This window comes from Rhamphochromis sp. 'chilingali' (assembly GCF_963969265.1).
Source record: "Rhamphochromis sp. 'chilingali' genome assembly, chromosome: 22".
NCBI lineage: Eukaryota > Metazoa > Chordata > Actinopteri > Cichliformes > Cichlidae > Rhamphochromis > Rhamphochromis sp. 'chilingali'.
The window spans coordinates 16937614-16958387 of NC_137950.1; the positions used below are offsets into that span (position 1 = coordinate 16937614).

General features: G+C 41.1%; 1 protein-coding gene across 2 annotated transcripts; it reads right to left on the reverse strand.

Moving 5' to 3' along the window:
- Window positions 1-700: 700 nt before the first annotated feature.
- On the reverse strand, window positions 701-20726 carry lgi1b (leucine-rich, glioma inactivated 1b). 2 transcript variants are annotated; one of them, XM_080871965.1, is made up of 11 exons: window positions 20617-20726; window positions 18897-19342; window positions 18733-18804; window positions 16305-16376; window positions 15723-15794; window positions 10399-10470; window positions 5782-5951; window positions 5529-5693; window positions 4669-4889; window positions 3416-3662; window positions 701-2425 (listed from the first exon to the last, which is right to left on the reverse strand). In XM_080871965.1, exons 2-11 carry the CDS (start codon window positions 19145-19147, stop codon window positions 2076-2078), a joined length of 1692 nt encoding a protein of 563 aa, XP_080728091.1. In that variant the 5' UTR covers window positions 19148-19342; window positions 20617-20726; the 3' UTR covers window positions 701-2075. The 2 variants fall into 2 exon arrangements, with proteins under 2 accessions (XP_080728091.1, XP_080728090.1); XM_080871964.1 differs by lacking the exon at window positions 20617-20726 and adding an exon at window positions 20492-20590.
- Window positions 20727-20774: the final 48 nt, after the last annotated feature.

The following is a 20774-nucleotide window of genomic DNA, read 5'->3' on the forward strand; positions in this document are numbered from 1 at the left end:
AGCCACAGGGGGGCAGAAGTGGACTCAAACCAAGTCTCCTACCTAGGCAACTAAAATGTTCCTAAAAGTCCATGCCCATTTCATACACTTACATTTTTGATTAAAGAAGTTCTGCATACTGGTGAACTAACCATTACAGAAATATAGATTTTGTCATTTCCGATACTGTTATTGTAATGGCAGCTGTGGCATAAACCGTGCAATGGTTGGCGATCTCTCTCTCCACACAAGCAAAAGTTTACAAGTTCTATTTGTTTGTATGTCTGTATTTATTTTATTACTTGCATCCTCGAACAGAAAAATGAGTTTTAGTGTTTGTCATTCATTTCTGAATGTGAGCCTAGTTCACAATAATAATGAGATTTCAGGATTTTATTTATTTAGCTTGAATTAATTTTGACAATATTTTTTTTTTTTTTTATCAAGAAACACATTTTACTCAGTAATAGATTGGTATCCTTGTGAAAACAGTAATGTTAAATCCTTTATTCCCACCACCATGTGGTGCCCCAATACAGTTTTCACCTCAGGACTGGATGCCACTGTGGTTAAAAAAAAAAAAAAAAAAAAAAAAAAAAGGAACACTTTTTTATTATCAAGTGAAGAGAATCAGCTGAATACAAATCAAATCATAAAGACTAAATTCATTCAGTTTGTAAGTATAATTGAACAAAAAACAATACGAGAAGTTGCTTGCTGATTTAGTATTTTATTACCACTGTACATAAAATAAAATGCGAAAAGAAGGCAAAGGGACATGTAATATCCTCTATCCTTACTCAACTAGATAAAAGTGACACAAGTAAGTCTACAGCAGAAGTATCACGTTACACCAAATCTTATCACTATATCTACACCAAAAAAAAGAAGCATCGAGTGTGGTCCCCTCTACATACAAAAGTAACATAATTTACACAATATTGTAAAAACGTAAACATTATTTTTTTGGCAAATTGTTCTCAGTGAAGTTTTTAATTGTCATCAAACTTCTTTTGTGTCAGAATAAGAGGCGCACGTGAAAGCATAGGTAGTATGTGCGGCACAGTGGTTGGCTTTTCGTTGCAGAGTAAAGACAACAATGGCTTTGTCAACGGGGGAGAAAAGGGGTAAGGTTGCAGTGAAAGAGAAAGGGCTGGGTGACACAGTGGGATGCTTCTAGCGAGGCATTCATCAGAAATCAACGCCATGAGTGTGTTGCGCACACAGTCTTGTTCAACTGAGAGCAGAGAGGAAGCAGTTCTTTTTTTTTTTAAACTCAGTTTCTCACAGTGTTTAGCAGATTTGTCGTTCCATTTATTGAAGTGAAATAATTACAAGCTGCCAACTAGCTGCCATGGAAAAGACACGGTTCTCAGCAAGTAGTCCAATTTTTACCTGCATTTGGTTGAAAGTAGTATTATTATGAAGCTCAGGTGTCAAATACTGACAAAATGCTTTATTGCTAAGTACAGCACTACATCTATAATCATAGATTTAAAGGTGAAAAGGGGGTTTTGTACATTTGTCAGATTGTCTGTTTTCTGTAAGGTATCTGTCAAGCCTGTCAGTTGAATGGCTCATGTGACAGGATGAATGAGACTAACCTACACAAGCAAATAAATCAAGTACTTAAACACAACACACCTATTAGTATTGTAGGTTAATGTCCCATAGTCTATAATGTATTTTCCATTATAGACCCCATTTCCAAAAACAAAAACAACAACAAAACATGAATGGTAATCAGCACTATCAAAATCCTATAGGAGAAACAAAACTGTATGTAGATTAATAGCAAACTCATGTGTGAATGTCTTCTGCCTTTGGAGTTGAATAATAGACAAAGAAGATCACTGACTTCACAACTTTAAATGGAAAATAAGGCATTTCCAAATATTAAGGGATTGAGATATAAATACAGGACTTGCAGACCACTGCAGCTGATCACAAAATATTTATAAGTTTAGCTACAAACTAATCTACCAGGATTTTGACAAATCTCTCTTTTTGTTTGAGCAAAGGTGGAAATTGTTGATTGATTAAAATGGGACTGACGAGAGCGACAATCTCGGGGAAAAGGCATTAAGACGATGGGCCTAATTGCTCAGATCGATCATGAGGTGCTCGTATATCTGAGTTTTTCCCTTGAAGCTGGATGCCAGTAGGAACACCCGGTCGTCAATGGAAACCAGAGAAAATCCCCGAGGCGCCTGGATATTCAGCTCCTGAGATGGGACAAACTGGCCCCTCTTGGTGTCCCATTGGTAGACCTGCGTCAGTGAGTAATCGCTGCCCAAGATGGCATACTGCCAGTTGCCGGTGGAGACGGGCTGGAACACCATAGAGCCACGGGAAGGAAATGTCTGGACCTCTTTGAACATGGCACCGTCCCAGCGCATCACCTTGGAGTCCCCGATGAATCTTGTCAAGCATATAAACAGATCACCTTTGAAAAGGACAAAGATTTCAAGAGGCCGTTTAGTTTAGACATTCAGCCACTAAATGCGGATCTGACACAGGAAAGCTCACAAAAAAAACAGATTATGTAATCCCAAATATAATTCATTGTTTGCTACAAATATTTATTCAGCTGTGGGAGACATTTCGAGCTACATTATTCATGCACATTCACTCATTTTATATTCACACATTGTGTGCTGTGATCTTGAGTCGTGTCTTCCCTGTCTGCTCACATAGCAGAGTTGGGCTGATCTCAGCCTTATGCACTGTTTTGGGAGAAAGAAGAAGTGGATGCAGATGTTACTCTGGGAATGGTGCTATTTGTTTTTGATGACAGATAAAGCTTTCTCTCAGTTTTTCTTTCAGCCCTAACTAGGCTAGCTGTTATGGCAAACCCATAATATTCTCATAATATTATGTATACACCCCAGATTGCCTGTTTAGAGAAGGCTGAGAGTGTCTCCTGGTAGGCAGAGCGCCTGGTGTACCACATTTCTCTCTGCTGGGAGGTCTAAGGTGAGGGAGAAACCATAAAGTTGGAATTGCAAATTAATTCCCTGTCATTTGTCTTTGGAGACCTGTGTCCAGTACGCATACGGAAGCTGTTGTAAACCTCGAAAGAAAACTGCTTTCCTTGAACTAACTTTTCCCTGACATCAGCTAATAGCCACTAATAGGTAACCTGTTAATATGAGAGAGAAACCCCCACCCCACACTATCATAATGTTTTACAGTCTGATTTGTGTGCAGGTTTTATGGCAGTGACATTGCCTCTTATCGCCTTCAAAATAAATGCCGACGATATGCAGCGGGAAAATAAAGAGTAATAAATCAAGTCTAAGAAAGTAGGTCATAAATGTTTTTATTAACCACACTTAAAAAAAAAGTTGAGTCCAATATTAAGCATGTGGTGCACTAAACTTAATGGATGCAACTAGAAGTTTGCACAGTGTCCTTTTGCTTGCATGGATCTCACCTTGAACTCGGAAGTGTTTGATGGAGAAGACGTCCTCCATGTCCGGTATGTCAGTCCTGCGGTCAAACTTTTTCTGGCTCCTGTTCCACTGGTACACGACAGGCCTCTGGGAGCTACTTGACAAAATCAGGTGGGGTTTGTTGGAGATCTCTAGATATTCTACATCTGTATCCCTGTACCAAGGGTGGAGTGACTGGTGGGAATAAAATCCATTGCCGTTCCATTTGTACACCGTTGTGGAGCCCGCCTACAGGAAGAACATGTACAAAACATCAGCTCAAGCCAACTACATTCAAAACCTGAACAAGCATTTTAATTAAGTACTCAATAGTGATTTACAGTTGAAAACAATTATAGCTCAACATGAAAAAAAATTAGGCAACAAACTTCAAATTTTGCATGAAGCCAAACACCAGAGTGTGGTGGTGTGTCTGTGCTTGTGTGCCTGAGTTGTCCCCAAGCATATGTGAGAGCATATGTGAACATTTGGCAATACAAGCTAATCAGCAGGAGCAGACACAGACCGACATGCTGCAGAGAAGGACGCCCGGGGAAGGACTGGCTGACGTGGTGGGAAGAGTAGATTAGAGGATATTTATTCATACAGGGGCTGGATGCAGTAATAAGGACATGTCTACAGTATTGTTGTTGTTTTTAAGTCAAGTCAAAATTGATATCTGTTTGCACATTTTAACAACCCCAGCTGACCAAAGTACTGTACAAGTTATATAGAATATACAGTATATACAATGATGGCTAAATCAACAATAACTATGCACTAAAAATCAAATAAAAGAAGTAAATAACACTGTGTTTGCACACTAAAAGCCAGGATACTCTGCTCAACTAGATTTGAAAGCAAGCGAGAACAAATAGATTTTAAAAGGTGTTTTAAAATGATTGAGGGACGTGGCAGTTCTTAAGTAAAAAGGTAAGTTGTTCCAAAGATTAGGAGCCACCACTGAAAAGGCCCTAACGCCTCTGCTTTGAAGCCTGATTCTAGGAGAGTTCAAGAGCCGCTGGTTCAAAGCCCTCTGTGCTCCAGTAGGACTGTAGGGTTTCAAAAGTTCTGTTAAGGGAGTGCTAACCCACTGAGACTTTAAAAATCAAGTAATGCAATTTTAAATTGAACCCTGAAATAGATTCATTTAAAAAATAAACCGTCACTAGCGAAATGCAAATTTATGCCACCTGCCATGAAATACTTTGTTGATTTTGAGTGACAGTGAAAGAAAACAGAAAACAGGCCCAACCTTAGAGCTGTCAGCGATGACAAAGAAAGACTCTCCGTCGATCATGAAGGTCTCGATGTCGTTGGGTTTGCGAATTTTTAGGATGTCAATGTCCTGGATCTTGATGAACTTGCTGGCGGAGGTATCATGCTTGTAAATGTGTGAGCCCCCAAACAACTGGGCCACAATGACAAAGAGGTGGTTCTCAATTAGCATGGGCTTGCAGACGACAGTTGAGGTGCCTAAAGAGTAAAAGAGAGAACAAAATACACATTCAGTACATGCACAGAACCCAAGCAACTGTTTGTACTAGAATGTAAGAACAATTAGGCTCACTAACCTTTTTTTCATCCAATAAAGAGTGTCTAACTACAAATACTACATGAAACCCGTAGTTCCTTTTTTCAAGTACATCTATCTAAACCTTATCAAAACCATTTAATGACGTAATGTGGTAACTCTGAGGTTAAAGTAAATCTCTGTGACTGATAAAAATATTATGTGCATCACTGTTGGCAAAGATCTGACTGACACAAAGTAGTGCTAGGATCTGATATCTTTCTACATCCAGGCACTCCATTTATGCCTGGATGCAGAGGAAATTTTCTGCATTAGCGGGTATGCTGTGTCAAACATCTCTTATTATACTGCTGGCTTAAACGGGTAATTATTTTGAATGGGAACTAGTAATTACATCAATCAGATATATACTCAACTGCAGTCACTTGAAAAAATGTATTGTGAAGTTCTACAGGGAAGCCAACTCTGACTGAGACCAATATAATCCATACAGGGTTTCTTATACATTTACATACTACACATTGAGGTCATTCCAGGTGAGAATATTTACACATTCTCGTACTGACTTGAGAAAAACTCACTTTCAATGGTGTCATATGTTCTGAAGGTCATCTCCACGTGATCCCATTCTAAGAAGCTGCATGTCCCAGCAAAAGGCTGGGCAAACACGACATATTGTTCATTACCAAGAGTGAAGGCATCCACCGAAATGGACTCAAACTTCAGTGACTGATAGGTGGCAAACTCTGAAAGGTGGGACATAACAATTAAATAGACATGAAAGAAAGATGCTGTAGATGCTGTGATACAAGGAGATGTGCAAGAGGAAGGTACCTGCTGCGATGCAGTCAAAAGAGTGAGGCAGCAGGTCGTTGATCTTCTTCCCCTGGTGAATGGGTGGGCCACTGCAGTAGATTTGGTCTAGAGTGGCATTGGTGTGGTGCATCCACTCCACCAACCACTTGAGCTTGCAGTCACAGATCAAATTGTTGCCTCGCAGATCCCTACATGAATGGATCACAAGTAAAATACAGTTCAATTTTCTTTATACAGTTTCCTCAAGGTGCTTTACATTGTAAGGTTAAGACCCTCCAATAACACAAACAAAACCCCAACAACCAGATGGGCTCAATCAGCAATCAGTGGGAAGGAAAACTCCACAGAACCAGAACCTGCCATGACAATCAAGTAAAACACTAACGTTACAACATGAAATCGTTAATATTTATTCTTTATTTCTTGCTTTCTTTATTCTTTTTAAAACTTACAGGCCTCTTATTTCCAAGAACTGTTCAGTTTGCTAAACCACAGCACGTGTCCCATCTCCTGGGTAGTCTCTGCTTATCACACACTCTCAGTTTGAATAGCTATTAAGCTTGAATGTGGAGTCTAGTGAATCTAGAGACACAGGAATTAATCTAGCTGATTGTGTCAGTGTGACCTAAGCCAGTATCTAGTTCTTTTGTTGTGTAATTGACTTGCTGACCATTTACCCTGACATTGTAGCATCTTAACCCAGCCTTTCCTTTCTCTAGATTTCTCAACCGCAGTATGTAATAGCTTCCTCTATAATGATTTACTTTCTCAGACTATTCTCTCATTTTCCTTCTTGCACAGTTATTGTTTCTTTCTTTGAAAAGGAGGAGAAATACTAATATTGTTAGGTGACGGCTGTGTGCAGACAGGAATAGGACCCAAGGTGCAGACTCCGGAGACAGAATGTAAACCAAAACAGCTTTAATGCTGAACGCAAACATAACATAACTGGAACAAAACTCAAAATAAACTAACACCAGTGGATGGGCAAAACACACAGCAAAATAAACGGTAGATCACGACACGGACACAGAGAAACACAGGGCTTAAATACACAGAGGGAGCAATCAGGGAATGAGTAACAGGAGGGAAACACAGCTGGGGCAAATCAGAACTGACGAGACCAAAGAAGCGTAAACTGAACACACTGAGAAAAGACAGAGACCTTCAAAGTAAAACAGGAAACACATAACACAGACTCACATGCAGGCACTACAGAGGGAACAGAGACGTGGGACCAGGGCAGACACAAACACTGACTGAACACGGGGATATAGGAACCAAGGATACACATAGACGCGAACTAGACAAGGGGATACAGGTGATAGGGGAGACAGAGCAACTAAAGAAGACAGAGACATAAACCATAAGACAGAACTCAAAGAAACCAAAAACTAGAAAGTATAAATAATATAATAAACTCAAAAACCCTGGGTCAACGACCCAGGCATCCTAACAGTACCCCCCCCCTTAAGGGCTGGCTTCCAGACAGCCCAAACATCAAAACAAAAAAAACAAAAACAACCCAACCAGGGTGGGCGGCGGGGGAAACAGGATGGAGGGCTCGAAACAAACCAAACAAGGAGCCAGAAACAAAAAAAGAACAAACAACGGAGCCCGGAAAGCAACAGAACAAAACACAGGAACAAAGTCCAAAACAACAGCACCAAGGCCCAGGCATAGTCCAAAAGCAAACAAACAAAAGGGCTCACGAAAGGCGCATAGGCCCAGGCAACAGTGTCGAAAAAGTTCAGGGGGCCGGCCCGGAGGCTGACAGCACAACAGTCCAAACCCGGGCAGGTCAGGGGGGCGGCCCGGAGGCTGATGGTCCAAGAGCCCAGAAAACAGTTCAGGGGGCCGTCCATGACGGCGGCGTAGGTCAAGGAGCCGGCCATGACGGCAACAACATCCAGTCATCGGCCGGGCAGGACGTGCAGGACGAGCAGGCTGGACAGGGCGAGCAGGACGCGCAGGCCGGACGAGACGAGCAGGACGAGCAGGACGCGCAGGCCGGACAAGACGAGCAGGACGAGCAGGACGCGCAGGCCGGACAAGACGGGCAGGCCGGACAGGACGGGCAGGCCGGACAGGAGGGGCAGGAACAGACAGCATGGAGACCTCAGGAGCAGACGAAGCTGAACACTCGAAGGCCGGACCAGGCGGAGCTGCCGACTCGAAGGCCGGACCAGGCGGAGCTGCGGAGGCCGGACCAGGCGGAACTGCAGACTCGGAGGCCGGACCAGGCGGAACTGCGGAGGCCGGACCAGACGGAGCTGCCGACTCGGAGGCCGGACCAGGCGGAGCTGCAGACTCGGAGGCCAGACCAGGCGGAGCTGCAGACTCGGAGGCCAGACCAGGCGGAGCTGCAGACTCGGAGGCCGGACCAGGCGGTGGAGCTGGTGGTGGCTGAACGGCCTCGCCAGAACCATCAGCAGACACTGGGACGTGCTGGCTGGGTCCTCCCGGACCCCCAGCTGACGAGGCAAGAGGCTGAACGGGCCCCTCGGATCCTCCAGCAGGAAGAGATGGCTGAAGCGGTTCCTCGGACCCTCCAGCGGAGACAGGAAGCTGAACGGGCTCCTCGGGCCCTCCGGCTGACGTGGCGTGAAGCTGAACGGGCTCCTCGGGCCCTCCGGCTGACGTGGCGTGAGGCTGAACGGGCTCCTCGGGCCCTCCGGCTGACGTGGCGTGAGGCTGAACGGGCTCCTCGGGCCCTCCGGCTGACGTGGCGTGAGGCTGAACGGGCTCCTCGGGCCCTCCGGCTGACGTGGCGTGAGGCTGAACGGGCTCCTCGGGCCCTCCGGCTGACGTGGCGTGAGGCTGAACGGGCTCCTCGGGCCCTCCGGCTGACGTGGCGTGAGGCTGAACGGGCTCCTCGGGCCCTCCGGCTGACGTGGCGTGAGGCTGAACGGGCTCCTCGGGCCCTCCGGCTGACGTGGCGTGAGGCTGAACGGGCTCCTCGGGCCCTCCGGCTGACGTGGCGTGAGGCTGAACGGGCTCCTCGGGCCCTCCAGCAGAGACAGGAAGCTGAACGGGCTCCTCGGGCCCTCCAGCAGAGACAGGAAGCTGAACGGGCTCCTCGGGCCCTCCGGCTGACGTGGCGTGAGGCTGAACGGGCTCCCCGGGCCCTCCGGCTGACGAGGCGTGAGGCTGAACGGGCTCCCCGGGCCCTCCGGCTGACGAGGCGTGAGGCTGAACGGGCTCCCCGGGCCCTCCGGCTGACGTGGCGTGAGGCTGAACGGGCCCCTCGGACCCTCCAGCGAAGACAGGTGGCTGAACGGGCCCCTCGGACCCTCCAGCGGAGACAGGTGGCTGAACGGGCCCCACGGACCCTCCAGCGGAGACAGGAAGCTGAACGGCTGACCGAGGAGAGGAGCGACGGTGGCGTCGCTTCCTTTTAGATGAGGGAACAGGAACCCGTGGAGAAACGGAGACCTCCTCCTCATCCTCCGACCACACAGCCGCCAGAAAAAAGGCAGGCGAACGGACAGGCGAACAAGGTCCCGGCTGGCGTGAGGAAGGGGAGGAAGCCTGCAGTGACGATGAGGCAGAGTGTGCGTTGTCCTGCGGCAGCGGTGGGGAAGATGTAGTGAGGGAGAGAGCAAGCTCACTCGCCCTGACTTGCTCTCTCCAGGCAGTTATGGTGTTCCCCAACTCAGTGTCCTTAGCAAACTGGCTAAGCCGGGGATTATGCCGAACGATGGCCTCCACCGCGCTCAGCCCCACTGCCATGGTCCTTAAATCCGGGGACTGGGCGATGCGGTCGAGCAGGCTCACCAGCCGCTCCATCTCGCCGTTGAACTCTGAGAAAAAGGAGTCTGCAGGGTCCATGTTCTGGTCGCGATCTTCTGTTAGGTGACGGCTGTGTGCAGACAGGAATAGGACCCAAGGTGCAGACTCCGGAGACAGAACGTAAACCAAAACAGCTTTAATGCTGAACGCAAACATAACATAACTGGAACAAAACTCAAAATAAACTAATACCAGTGGATGGGCAAAACACACAGCAAAATAAACGGTAGATCGCAACACGGACACAGAGAAACACAGGGCTTAAATACACAGAGGGAGCAATCAGGGAATGAGTAACAGGAGGGAAACACAGCTGGGGCAAATCAGAACTGACGAGACCAAAGAAGCGTAAACTGAACACACTGAGAAAAGACAGAGACCTTCAAAGTAAAACAGGAAACACATAACACAGACTCACATGCAGGCACTACAGAGGGAACAGAGACGTGGGACCAGGGCAGACACAAACACTGACTGAACACGGGGATATAGGAACTAAGGATACACATAGACGCGAACTAGACAAGGGGATACAGGTGATAGGGGAGACAGAGCAACTAAAGAAGACAGAGACATAAACCATAAGACAGAACTCAAAGAAACCAAAAACTAGAAAGTATAAATAATATAATAAACTCAAAAACCCTGAGTCAACGACCCAGGCATCCTAACAAATATAGATTTAGTAACTACTTATGTTTTTCAAACTGTGTGAAAAGGACTAAACATACAGCATATAAATAGTAATCAAACACAAATACAATGAACCCTTGATGACCATATTAGTAATAACTAAAGTGTATATTTGCATTGTGAGGATGGATTAAGGAAAAACAGACTCACACTTTGGTCAAAGCATCCATGCCCTTAAAAACATCTTTGGGCAGTGTCTCAAGGTTGTTGTAAGCCAGACTCCTAATCAGCAAAAAGGAAAAAAATAATAAACAAAGTGATTACATTAGATGTAGAGTGCAACTCTTCTGACATATCCATTTCCCTTAATGTATTTTTCATTGGTTGGTGGAACAGAATGACTTGAGAAACAGAATAAAACCAAGGACATTACAAACAAATAAACATGTCACAAAACCTGACTACTTCTAGATTCCTCTCATGACATGTAACAGGTGCTTGAAATGGAAGGCAGTAAAAAACACATAAACGAATTAAGATGCAATATGTTTACTTTACTATACTATTTGTCCCAGATGTGGGATTTTTCTTTTGATACAGCAGTTTGTTTGTTTTTTAAATGTAAAAATTTAAATTAAAAAAGAGCAATCACACCGATCTGTCCTTCACATACCTGAATTGTGCATTACTGTTCTGTGTATTTTGTTCTGTTAACACTGGTCACACTTGTGTTCAATTTATTTCAAATCTTCTAAAAATATACAGGAGTTCATTTAGCAAAGAAAAGAAAAAAAGTACTATACAAAATAAAACAAAATACATTTCAATATTGCTTCACCTGTTCTGATTCACTTACATATTAAAAAGGAATGGGAAGAAGTGCACACTTATTTAATCCCGCCTCCTCGCCATAAGTTATCAGTTAATATTTATTTAGCTTCCTTACTGATACAAACCGCAGTAATAACAATGAAAATATTTCTAATATAACGTATATGACACATACAGTACAAATTATCAGAGCATTATGTTTTTGTAGCTCTATAAGCCTCCACACAACAAAGCCAATACTTCCAGTTTTGAAAAGTTAATTATACAAATATAAAATCATATCTTTATAACTATCTTTGAACTGCTTTATGTTTGGCCAACTCCACACTCAAATTGTTCCACAGTTTCACTCCATGCATAGAAAAACAAAAACTTGTTGTTTTTTTGTTCCTGGTATTACACAAACTCACAGCTTTCAAGAAGAAATCCATTAAATTACGGTATAGCTTCCTTGTCTCAAAAAACAAAAAGAAAAAACATGTGTTGAATGTCACCTGGTAGTTCTGAACTGCTTTTTTTTTTTTTTGAAGAATAAAAAGAGAATCTAATGTACTTTTATAGTCATTGCCCCAGACCTCTGCACAACAGCTTATAGAATATGGAGTGATACAGTCTAATGCCTCCTTTGTCTTGTTCAGTATTGCAATGTTTCTTAATACTTTGGAATGAATATATCTTATCTGTGCTCTCTAATTAAGTATCTCATCTATTATTACCCCAAGAAATCTATTATATTGACTCTTTCAAAATGAACACCATTTATTTGAGTTTTTACATTTATACTTAATCTGCTCTTTCCAAAGAACAGTTTTATTAGGTAGTTTTATTCAAATGTAACAGTAATTTGTTTTTAATCATGCCCAAGCTTTAATTTAATTATTTCATTAGTTACCTCATCAAATAAATGCAGCAGATCCTCACCAGTGCAGAAAATGTTTATATCATCAGGAACAGTACCATTTTAACACTCTGGACACTTCACACATGTCATTGATAAATTAAAGAATCTAGGGCCCAAAACTGACCCCTGGGGTACACCACAGGCAATGTCCATGCATACAGAGCAACAACCATTTAATTTCACAAACTGCTTCCTGTCTCTTAAATAACTCCCAACCCAATTTAAAACTACCCCCCGACACTATAATGATACAGTTTTCTTACTAATATATCCCGATCTATTGTGTCAAATGCTTAAATCTATGAATTATCCAGCCACATATTGCTTTTTGTCTATAGAATTTGTGATGTATTCTATTGAATCTAATAGTGCCAGTGATGTTGATCTGCTTGATCTGAGCCCTCAGGCTCTCGGTGAGCAGTTTATGTTTATCTATATGTTTTTCCAGTCGATTGTTATACAGTTTTTCAAGATTTTCTAAGAATTGACATAGTAAAGAAACAGACCTGTAGTTTTTGAAATGGTGTTTGTTGTCAGATTTGTATAAAGGTTTATCTCTTGCTATTTTCATTCTGTCTGAAAATATACCAGTTTGAAATGATAAATTCCAAATTAAATCTTAAAATAGCCTTAAGAGCTTTCTTAACTACTGACTTATCAATATCATTAAAATCCAAGGATTTCTTATTTTTACATGTTTTAACCATTTCAAAAACAACAGCTACATGGACCATTGAATAATGATTTCTGTCTATCAAGGTATCCAGTTTTTCCTCTGTTATCCCAGGTTCAGTGATGGTGTAGACCTACGTTATACAACGCTGGTCAGTATTTCTCATATTCTTTTAATATTATTTTTATTTACTCATGTTTTCTATTATATTGCATTATTGGACAGTTTGTATTATACAGTAATGTAAATAATCTAAGGAATTCATCATACTTACTTGGCATCTTGTTTTTGATATATTTCACCTGTTTCTGTTTCATGAAATGGTTTTTAAAAGCATTTATTGATTCCTCTGTTCTGAATCGTGTGTACTTTTTTTCTGTCCATATTTTTAATCTTGTAATTCCTATCACAGACTGTAAAAACAGGAAGATGGTCACTGATGTCATTAATCAGAAGTGCGCTTACTGTCTTATTTTCAGTGTCATTTGTAAAAATGTTGTCTATGAGAGTGGCTCAATGTGATGTGATTCTAGTAGATCTGGTTACTTTAGGGACCAGGTTCATGCAGTACATTGTGTTAATAAAGTATATACGTGAATTCATAACCCTTCAGTTCAAAGTCCATTCCTTTATCCATGTTAATACAAGTTTCAGATATGGTAATGACACTGAATTGATGTAAAAACTGGTTTAGATAATCCTTGTTATTAATAAAATTTGTATATAGACTTCTACAGTTAAACTAGATAATTGACCATCTCACCCCAGCCCCCTGGTTGTACTGTTGATTTGTATAGTAGCAGCAGTTGTTATTGATAGAAGAGAAGAAGTTGCCTGGGTCTATTTCATATTCCAAGTTCTGTGTTAATTAAATGTTTTGACTTCAAGTTGATCATGTTCTGCACGTATGTATCTGACTGATGCAGTTGTTTTTTTTCCCCCAGATGTAGCCGAGTTGTTCCTTTCAGAGTATGTCATAAGTGAGTGTGTGGTTGTTTGTTACCTTGTATATAGTCTAGCTTCTCCGGTGCTGTCAAATGCAGGGTATTTTTTTGGCCAACAGTACAAAAAAACCTCCAACAAAAACAAACCCTGGAGCTAGAGACTGAACTTCAAAACACACAGAGAGATGTGAATGAAATGAAATGTTGGCGTAATCCATGAACACTGCATTATTTATATGAAAGTTGGTTCTCCAAGGAAGAGAGACCTTTTAACTTTACAGTTTATGCAAGAATGCACTAAGCAAACACATGAGGTTAGAGCAGAGTGGAAAGGATTCCAATATAACTCCTTGCAGATGCCCTTTAATAATGTATTTACTGTGTGTGATGCTCTTAAAGTGTCCTCTGATACTGCATGTGGTATCAGCGTTTGTTTACTTTTTTCTAGAAGGGAACCGAAAAAGGGCATCTTCACTGACATGCTATGGCACTTTCTGAGTCATGTTAGCAATATAAAAAAATCTTAGCTGACAGTTTTAGCGCTTCATATTTTATTGCATACATTGTTATTGGAAAATGATTTAATTCTAGAGCAGTGATCCCCTACTGGAGCTTGGATCTGACCTTCCCTTTGCAGTGAATTATCTTGCCTACAGGAAAACTCCATTTGTAAAGTTATAACTTTGACAAAAGCAATTAAACTCGTTACCTAGATAATTATTCTTATATAGACAAGGTTTTATTATGTTGCTTTTATCAGAATATCTGTTGGTCTACAGTACCACACCATGGATTTGTTAACTCTGGCCTGATTCAGGTATTACTGTTTTTGAAGAGGGCTGGTGGACAATGTATCCTCTGTTTGATTGGTTTAAGTTTATTCATGTGTCTGAGTTTCCCAATTGTTATTCCCTGTTGTATTTTTCTATTCATTTTTCTGATGTCTTGTCTTTAGTTTTACTTCCCCTCTTGTCTCACTGTTATTGATTGTCTTTCTTTTTCTTCCCCCAGCTGTTTGCACTCCCCTGATTACCTTCACGTGTATAAATAGTCCTGCCTTTCCACTCAGTCTTTGTTGCAGTATCTGTTTACCTTTCTTGCATGTTTGCTGCCTGTTTTGTAGAAGTTTGGTAAAACTTGATTCTTAATTCTTCATCCATAGCACATTGAAGTGGATTCACTTTCAGTGTAAATCTTTTTAAAAACCATTTGCTTGTGATTTCTTGTAGATCAAACTATTTTCTATACTTTGCTGATGTTGGGATAAATGTTTTAATCTCTCCTATTTGACTTTTATTCCTCTTCATAACAATATATAGTTTAAAAGATGGTGGTGATCATAAGGATGATGAAGGGATGACAAGGAAGACCAATATGCTAAAATCTTGTTTGCCCTGTGCTGCATGATGTTAAAGGGAAAACATGTTGGAGAGTCACAGAGTGATAGGTCACCCGGTTTAAGGTTACAGCACAGTTATATTTAACTTGACCGATAAGTCACTCGCGCTCTCACCTACCTTTAGTTCTGGCAGGCTTTGAGGTGACATTGTCACTGTGTTTAGAAAAAACACTGTTAAGAATGTGTTAGCATATTTCGTATAGTTTTGTTCTACAGGACAGAATAGTGGTTTTATAAATTGTCTAGGCAGATTTTGAGCAGTTGTATCCAATATTCACACTAATAGCTTCTTTTTTTGGTTTTAGAAAAATCAAACTTTGACAAAATCAAGTCTATTTTACTGTCTAAAATATATGAACAGCTTATCTGCAATGAAACATCCAGACCTGCCCTTCTGCAACCTGATCCAGCTGATATCTTCAGTCACCTTGAGAAATGATTACTGGCAGCAGCGCTTTTGCCTACCTTTTCATTCCAGACAGTGACAAAGTGAAACGGGGACAGAAAAGGCAAACTGATGGAGGGTATGTCAGGATACCTCGAAAAATAATGTTCAGTTACTTTTTACCTCAGATTACTCGAAAAGTGAAACAGACGTGTGAAAGGGACAATGCAGATGTTAATGTGAAGAAAGGAAAAAGCCACAAGTTCTAAGAAAATAGAAAGGAACAAACGAGAGATGGGACTATTCCCTGGACAGGGATTAAGGAGAAGATAAGTAAAGACTGGAGGAAGAAAGAGGATAACAAGAACTGAGTTAAAGTTTTTTCAAACCAAAATACTTACAGATGTACTAGAGCTTTCAGGCCCCGGAAAGCATATGGGGATATTTCAGCAATTTTGTTGTTTTCAATAAATCTGTGAATGAGAAGCAGAATGAATGAGAGTAAGTCATGAAATCCTACACACAATTAATACTGACATCTATTGTGGTCCTGTAAGAAGATGAGATGTTTACTGCAATCAGGCTATGGAGAGTTTTACATGATCGCTAAGGCTAGTAAAACACTGGGAAAACATGTCAAAGTAAATTATACTGTAAACACATTCAAAATGCAAACAAGTGTTTTCAGCCATTTAACTAGCTGTGGTTGTAGTTGGATGGAGCACCCAAACAGGGAACATTAGTGTAAACATGCTTATGGGTAAAGCCTCATCGTTCAGATAGATTTATATGCCATCATGTAACCAAGCATGCACTACAGTAAGGTTTTGAGTGCAATATTTCCGCACAGGTTCACATAGTGCTGTTATTAATCAGCATGTGCCTCATATTTGTTTAATACAAAAAATATGCAATTATGATACAGTGTTTCATACAACAGCACACAAATGTTTTCTGCACATGAATTAAAAACAGTTACTTACAGGTATTCAAGATGTGGTAAACCTTGAAATGCATCCTCATCAATCAGGTCAAATGAGTTTGCTGTGAACAATCTGTGAAGGAAAAACAAACCAAAAAAGACATAGATAGATAGATAGATAGATAGATAGATAGATAGATAGATAGATAGATAGATAGATAGATAGATAGATAGATAGATAGATAGATAGATAGATAGATAGATAGATAGATAGATAGCTCTCATAAGAATAACATCAAAATTTGATATCACTTTTCTGCGTTCATACTTCAATAGATTTTTGACAACACCGCTGGCTGAAATGCAATAATATGACATTATATGAGATAATATTTCTCATAAAAAATGACAAATATGACAGTCTTTTACAGACAGTTTCAAACACTCACTGTTGCACCTCTCTCCTGACCTCCTCCATACATGAATAGAGATGAATGAAACATTTCAAATTTAGATTCATCACTCTGTAACACAGATCGCTGCGGTTTTTCAGTTCATTTCTTGTGTAATTTGGCATACCTGAATCTTTTTCTGTTTCCCTATGAAATGCTCTTGACAGCCACCCTTCCATGACATTTCTGATGAGGCTTCAGTGAACAGTAGACGGATCAACTAAAGGGCCAGATGCATTTTTCAGGTTCTGTCAGGTCTTGGCACACTGTGCAGTGTGTCCTTTACAAAGTGTGTCCACAGGAAACAAATTATGCACCTTTGTGGCAGGCTAGTATAACAGTGCCTAAAAATGAAATTTAAAAGTAGCTCAACAACAAAAGAAACATTCCTCTGAAAAGGGTCAGGTAGAATGACTGGAATGAAAATGAGTGAAAAAGCAGCCAATCTCCAACGTAAACTTTTGAAAGGTCTTCGGAAAGCCTGGAAAACTGTTGATGAAGACCACTTTAAAAATTATAAAGATATTATATAGATAAAGTCTGGTTCTTTGGAAGCAAAATATAAAGGATGGAAGCGTTTAGACTAATGCAAATTGCCATATTTAAAGCAACTGTACATAGATTTTTCTTAACAGCTGGTTGTTTGTGTTTCACAACTTAACTGAGATGAACTCCAACAAGATATTGATTTGTGTGGGCTGTGCACAATAAGAAAAGGTCATGGATGTTTACGTAATGTCAATGGCAGTAAGTCTATTGCAAAAAGCAGAGAAATTGGATGGGGGACTGGGATACTGTAATAGACAACACTCATTCACCACTTCTACCCACTGTGTATGTGGTCAATGAATGACTCAGATTAAACAGAGAAACAACCACTCACTCCTACATATTTCTCATAAGAAATGGCAAAGAATCAAGATTCTTACCCCCCCCCCCAACTTGTTTTTGAGTCACTTTTTAAATAACTAACATAAGAATCGTGTCCATCGGCAACATATTGTACACCTCATCTCCACCAGATTATTAAAAATCTTAAAGGGTTTTCGTTTATTATTAAGCTGGCATTTGGTTACTGTACAGAGCGGCTCTTTTCTTTTAAATATTGAACAAAAGTACCATCAGTATTATTTATTATTATGTCAAGGTTGAAATATTACAATCCTAAGATGTTAAAGTCTTTAAAATGAGGAAGCCAGTTACCCTGACATTTGGCTAATGCAGACTACAAAACAGTGGCACTGATCAAGCATGCCTTAATGGAGGTTAAGATGCTTCAAGTCACCTTTGCAGGGAAAAATAACAGATGAGGCAGTCCACTTATTCACTCATCTTCAGTTACCTCTCTCCTAACAGTCACGAGCTCGGTCTTCAGATGCGTGATGCTACGTCCTCCTACGTTTGAGGCTCCGTGCACATTTAGCCTCGACTTCACCATCATCTGAGAGAATGAAGGAACCGGTGCCAGGAAAGCTAGACTGACGCTTGACAGCATGTTATTATGTGTGGCGTAGAGTACAGTTAAGTCTGACCTTGCTGTTAATTTGTGGATTTGCAAGAACGCATTTGCTCAATAGACTCAAGTCCTGTCAAGATACTAAATAATGAAGGCCATTAATCAACAACACTGTTAGGAGAAGGTGAACACTCATGTGCACGCCTGTTATTTGACTACAGATTAGGGCTGAATTCTTCAGGAGAATAAGAGAACATGCTCATTGTTTATCTCAGCCACCCTGTTTCTAAAGAAGATACGCACACACACACACTGTTCCTCTTGCTGTTAGTTGCTCTAGCCATGTGGTCTATTGCATAATCCAGACACCATTACAGAGAATTCCCCCTTTAAAGCTGAATCTAAGCCTGTGTGCAAGTTGCCTGTTAAGACACAACCTTACTTTTAAATCAAGGAAGCAGTGAGACAGACAGGCAGACATAAATTATAAATAGACAGATAAATAAATAGGCAGACAGATTGACAGATACATAAATTGATAGATACATAGATAAATAGATAGATTAAAAGCTATTACTCACAGCAGGTGTAGGGTAGGTGTGTGCGCAAAGCTTCCTCCAGTAATTTCATTAAATCCAGACTTGACAAAAGATCTGATTAAAAGGAGAAACAAATCAAAGTGGAAATATGACACAGAATCTAATAAGCTTTCTGACACTTCACCACTTCATGCAGCATCACTTACAGTGAAACGACGTCGGATGGGAAAGTGTGGGGCACAGATCGGACACTCTCACATAGGGCATTATCTTTTGTGCAGGTGCATCCGTGGGGGCATCTGGGCTGCCTCACTCTCCGTCCGTCAGCTAAAGCCAAGCTGACAACAACGACCCAAACCAAGAGCGTCCATCCTTTCCGTCTTCTCCATCCCCTCACTTCTCTGCTCGGGTATCCCATTCCTTCTGTCCCGAGCCGAGTACTTCCACTCACGAACATGCAACTTACAAGCAAAATCTGCGACGTGTAAAGCCAATCGGGAAATATTAACTTGACGCTTTCAGATTGTTTTCTCGTTTTGCTTTTAAAAGCCGAGGTCCTCTGTCTTGTTTGCTCTTAATGATAGAGCGCTCTGAGGCTGTCTTCTATGCTTCTAGCGTCTCAATAGGAAGGCACCAGTCCAGTGGATTTGTTCTGCAAGGGGCAGGATTACAAATGCGGGGCAGATGGGACATAATAGCAGAAAACATCTCAGATTTTTGTCGTGCCTAAGTAACAGGCAAGGGTAAAAATCTGGCTTTTTGGAGTTGTCCCGTAGCCTAAATGCTTTGCTAAAAGAAAAAAAAGAAAAAAAGAAGAAGAAGATGACCTTAGAGAGAGAAAGCGAGTGGAAGAAAGAAAGAAAGAGAGATGGAGGGGGGGAGAGGGGGAGAGAGGCCCCAAGGTGCGCTTTTTTTTTTTTTTTTTATCAGCGGTGCCAGCTATTATTTATGCGCGCTTCAGAGCCGTGCATGGCTAATGGGGGAGCAGCTATTCATGAGGCGCTCTGTGCAAATGCACCTGCCCCACTCATTCAAATGCTGCCTCTTTTCTTTCCTTCTCTGGCATAATAATGACATTAAATGTGAAAATATACGGTTAAATATACATCAAAAAGACTACTCAATCAGATATTTGTGCATAAGAAATGGCTGGTAAAGTCTGATCTCCAGACTATCATTACACAGGGGGGAAAAATGTAGAGCAGTATTTTATATTATGTTCATTAAAATGAATGTCGTGGAATAGCATACACGGGGAAACATATCATAGGATTTCATGAATAAAATATTTTCAAATAAAAATTTCCATCCGTTTGGATTGCGTGGTTTTTAAACTCGTTTTAAATCCTTATTAAAACAGACTGTTTGCCTGACATGTATGCAAAAAGCCTTTTGTGTTGTTTATCCAACTGGATGAGTACGCCTATGTGTGTTTAAATAGCTAATAGGACGACATATTTTTTCAGTAATAAATGACGAGAGCTGTGCCGTTTCTTTCCTGGATGAGGTCCTTTGATGGGTTCGGTGGGTTACATGGGAAGTCAGGGAACACTGCATTTTTGTTCCCGGATTGACTCATAACCCCGAGTCCGAATTAAACTCAAAACATTCACACAGTACAATGCCCTCTTTATTTTCCGTCCACAATTCAAATACATCCTCCAGTGTCACTCAGCGGAAGTGAACGATATGAATCAATTGCCGGTTGATCCGTGTAACTGGGCCATTTGTTCTAAAATGAATGTCGATGCTCGATGTTGTACTGCACCCCCTTTCATCCCCAATAGATTATTCATCTCACCTGGTGACGCTGACTTGCCCCCTGATAAATGGCTAATTAGATAAATTGGGTGATGGACAAACTGATAAATTAGAAAAGAATTAGATGCCCGATTAAAGAAACTGTTATCAGCCAATTACACTTACACAGAATTAGACTTTAGAGCCTCGTTATTGACTACAAACCAATGTAAGCTTTAAAATCATAGAAAAAAAGGAAATGATAAATTATTCTTGGACTTATTTCTTGATTTTTCTCAGATTCTTCTAAATATAATTCGTGTAGGTCTGCGTCATCATACCGC

What these genes read in the sequence shown, in the direction of transcription:
- lgi1b (XM_080871965.1), bottom strand. Translation starts at nt 19,147, where the DNA reads ATGTTCGTGAGTGGAAGTACTCGGCTCGGGACAGAAGGAATGGGATAC. An exon ending in ACACCTACCCTACACCTGCT is followed by an intron (nt 16,377 to 18,732) that starts GTGAGTAATAGC and finishes TTTCCTTCACAG; the next exon opens with ATTGTTCACAGCAAACTCAT. An exon ending in CTGAAAGCTCTAGTACATCT is followed by an intron (nt 10,471 to 15,722) that starts GTAAGTATTTTG and finishes TTTGCTGATTAG; the next exon opens with GAGTCTGGCTTACAACAACC.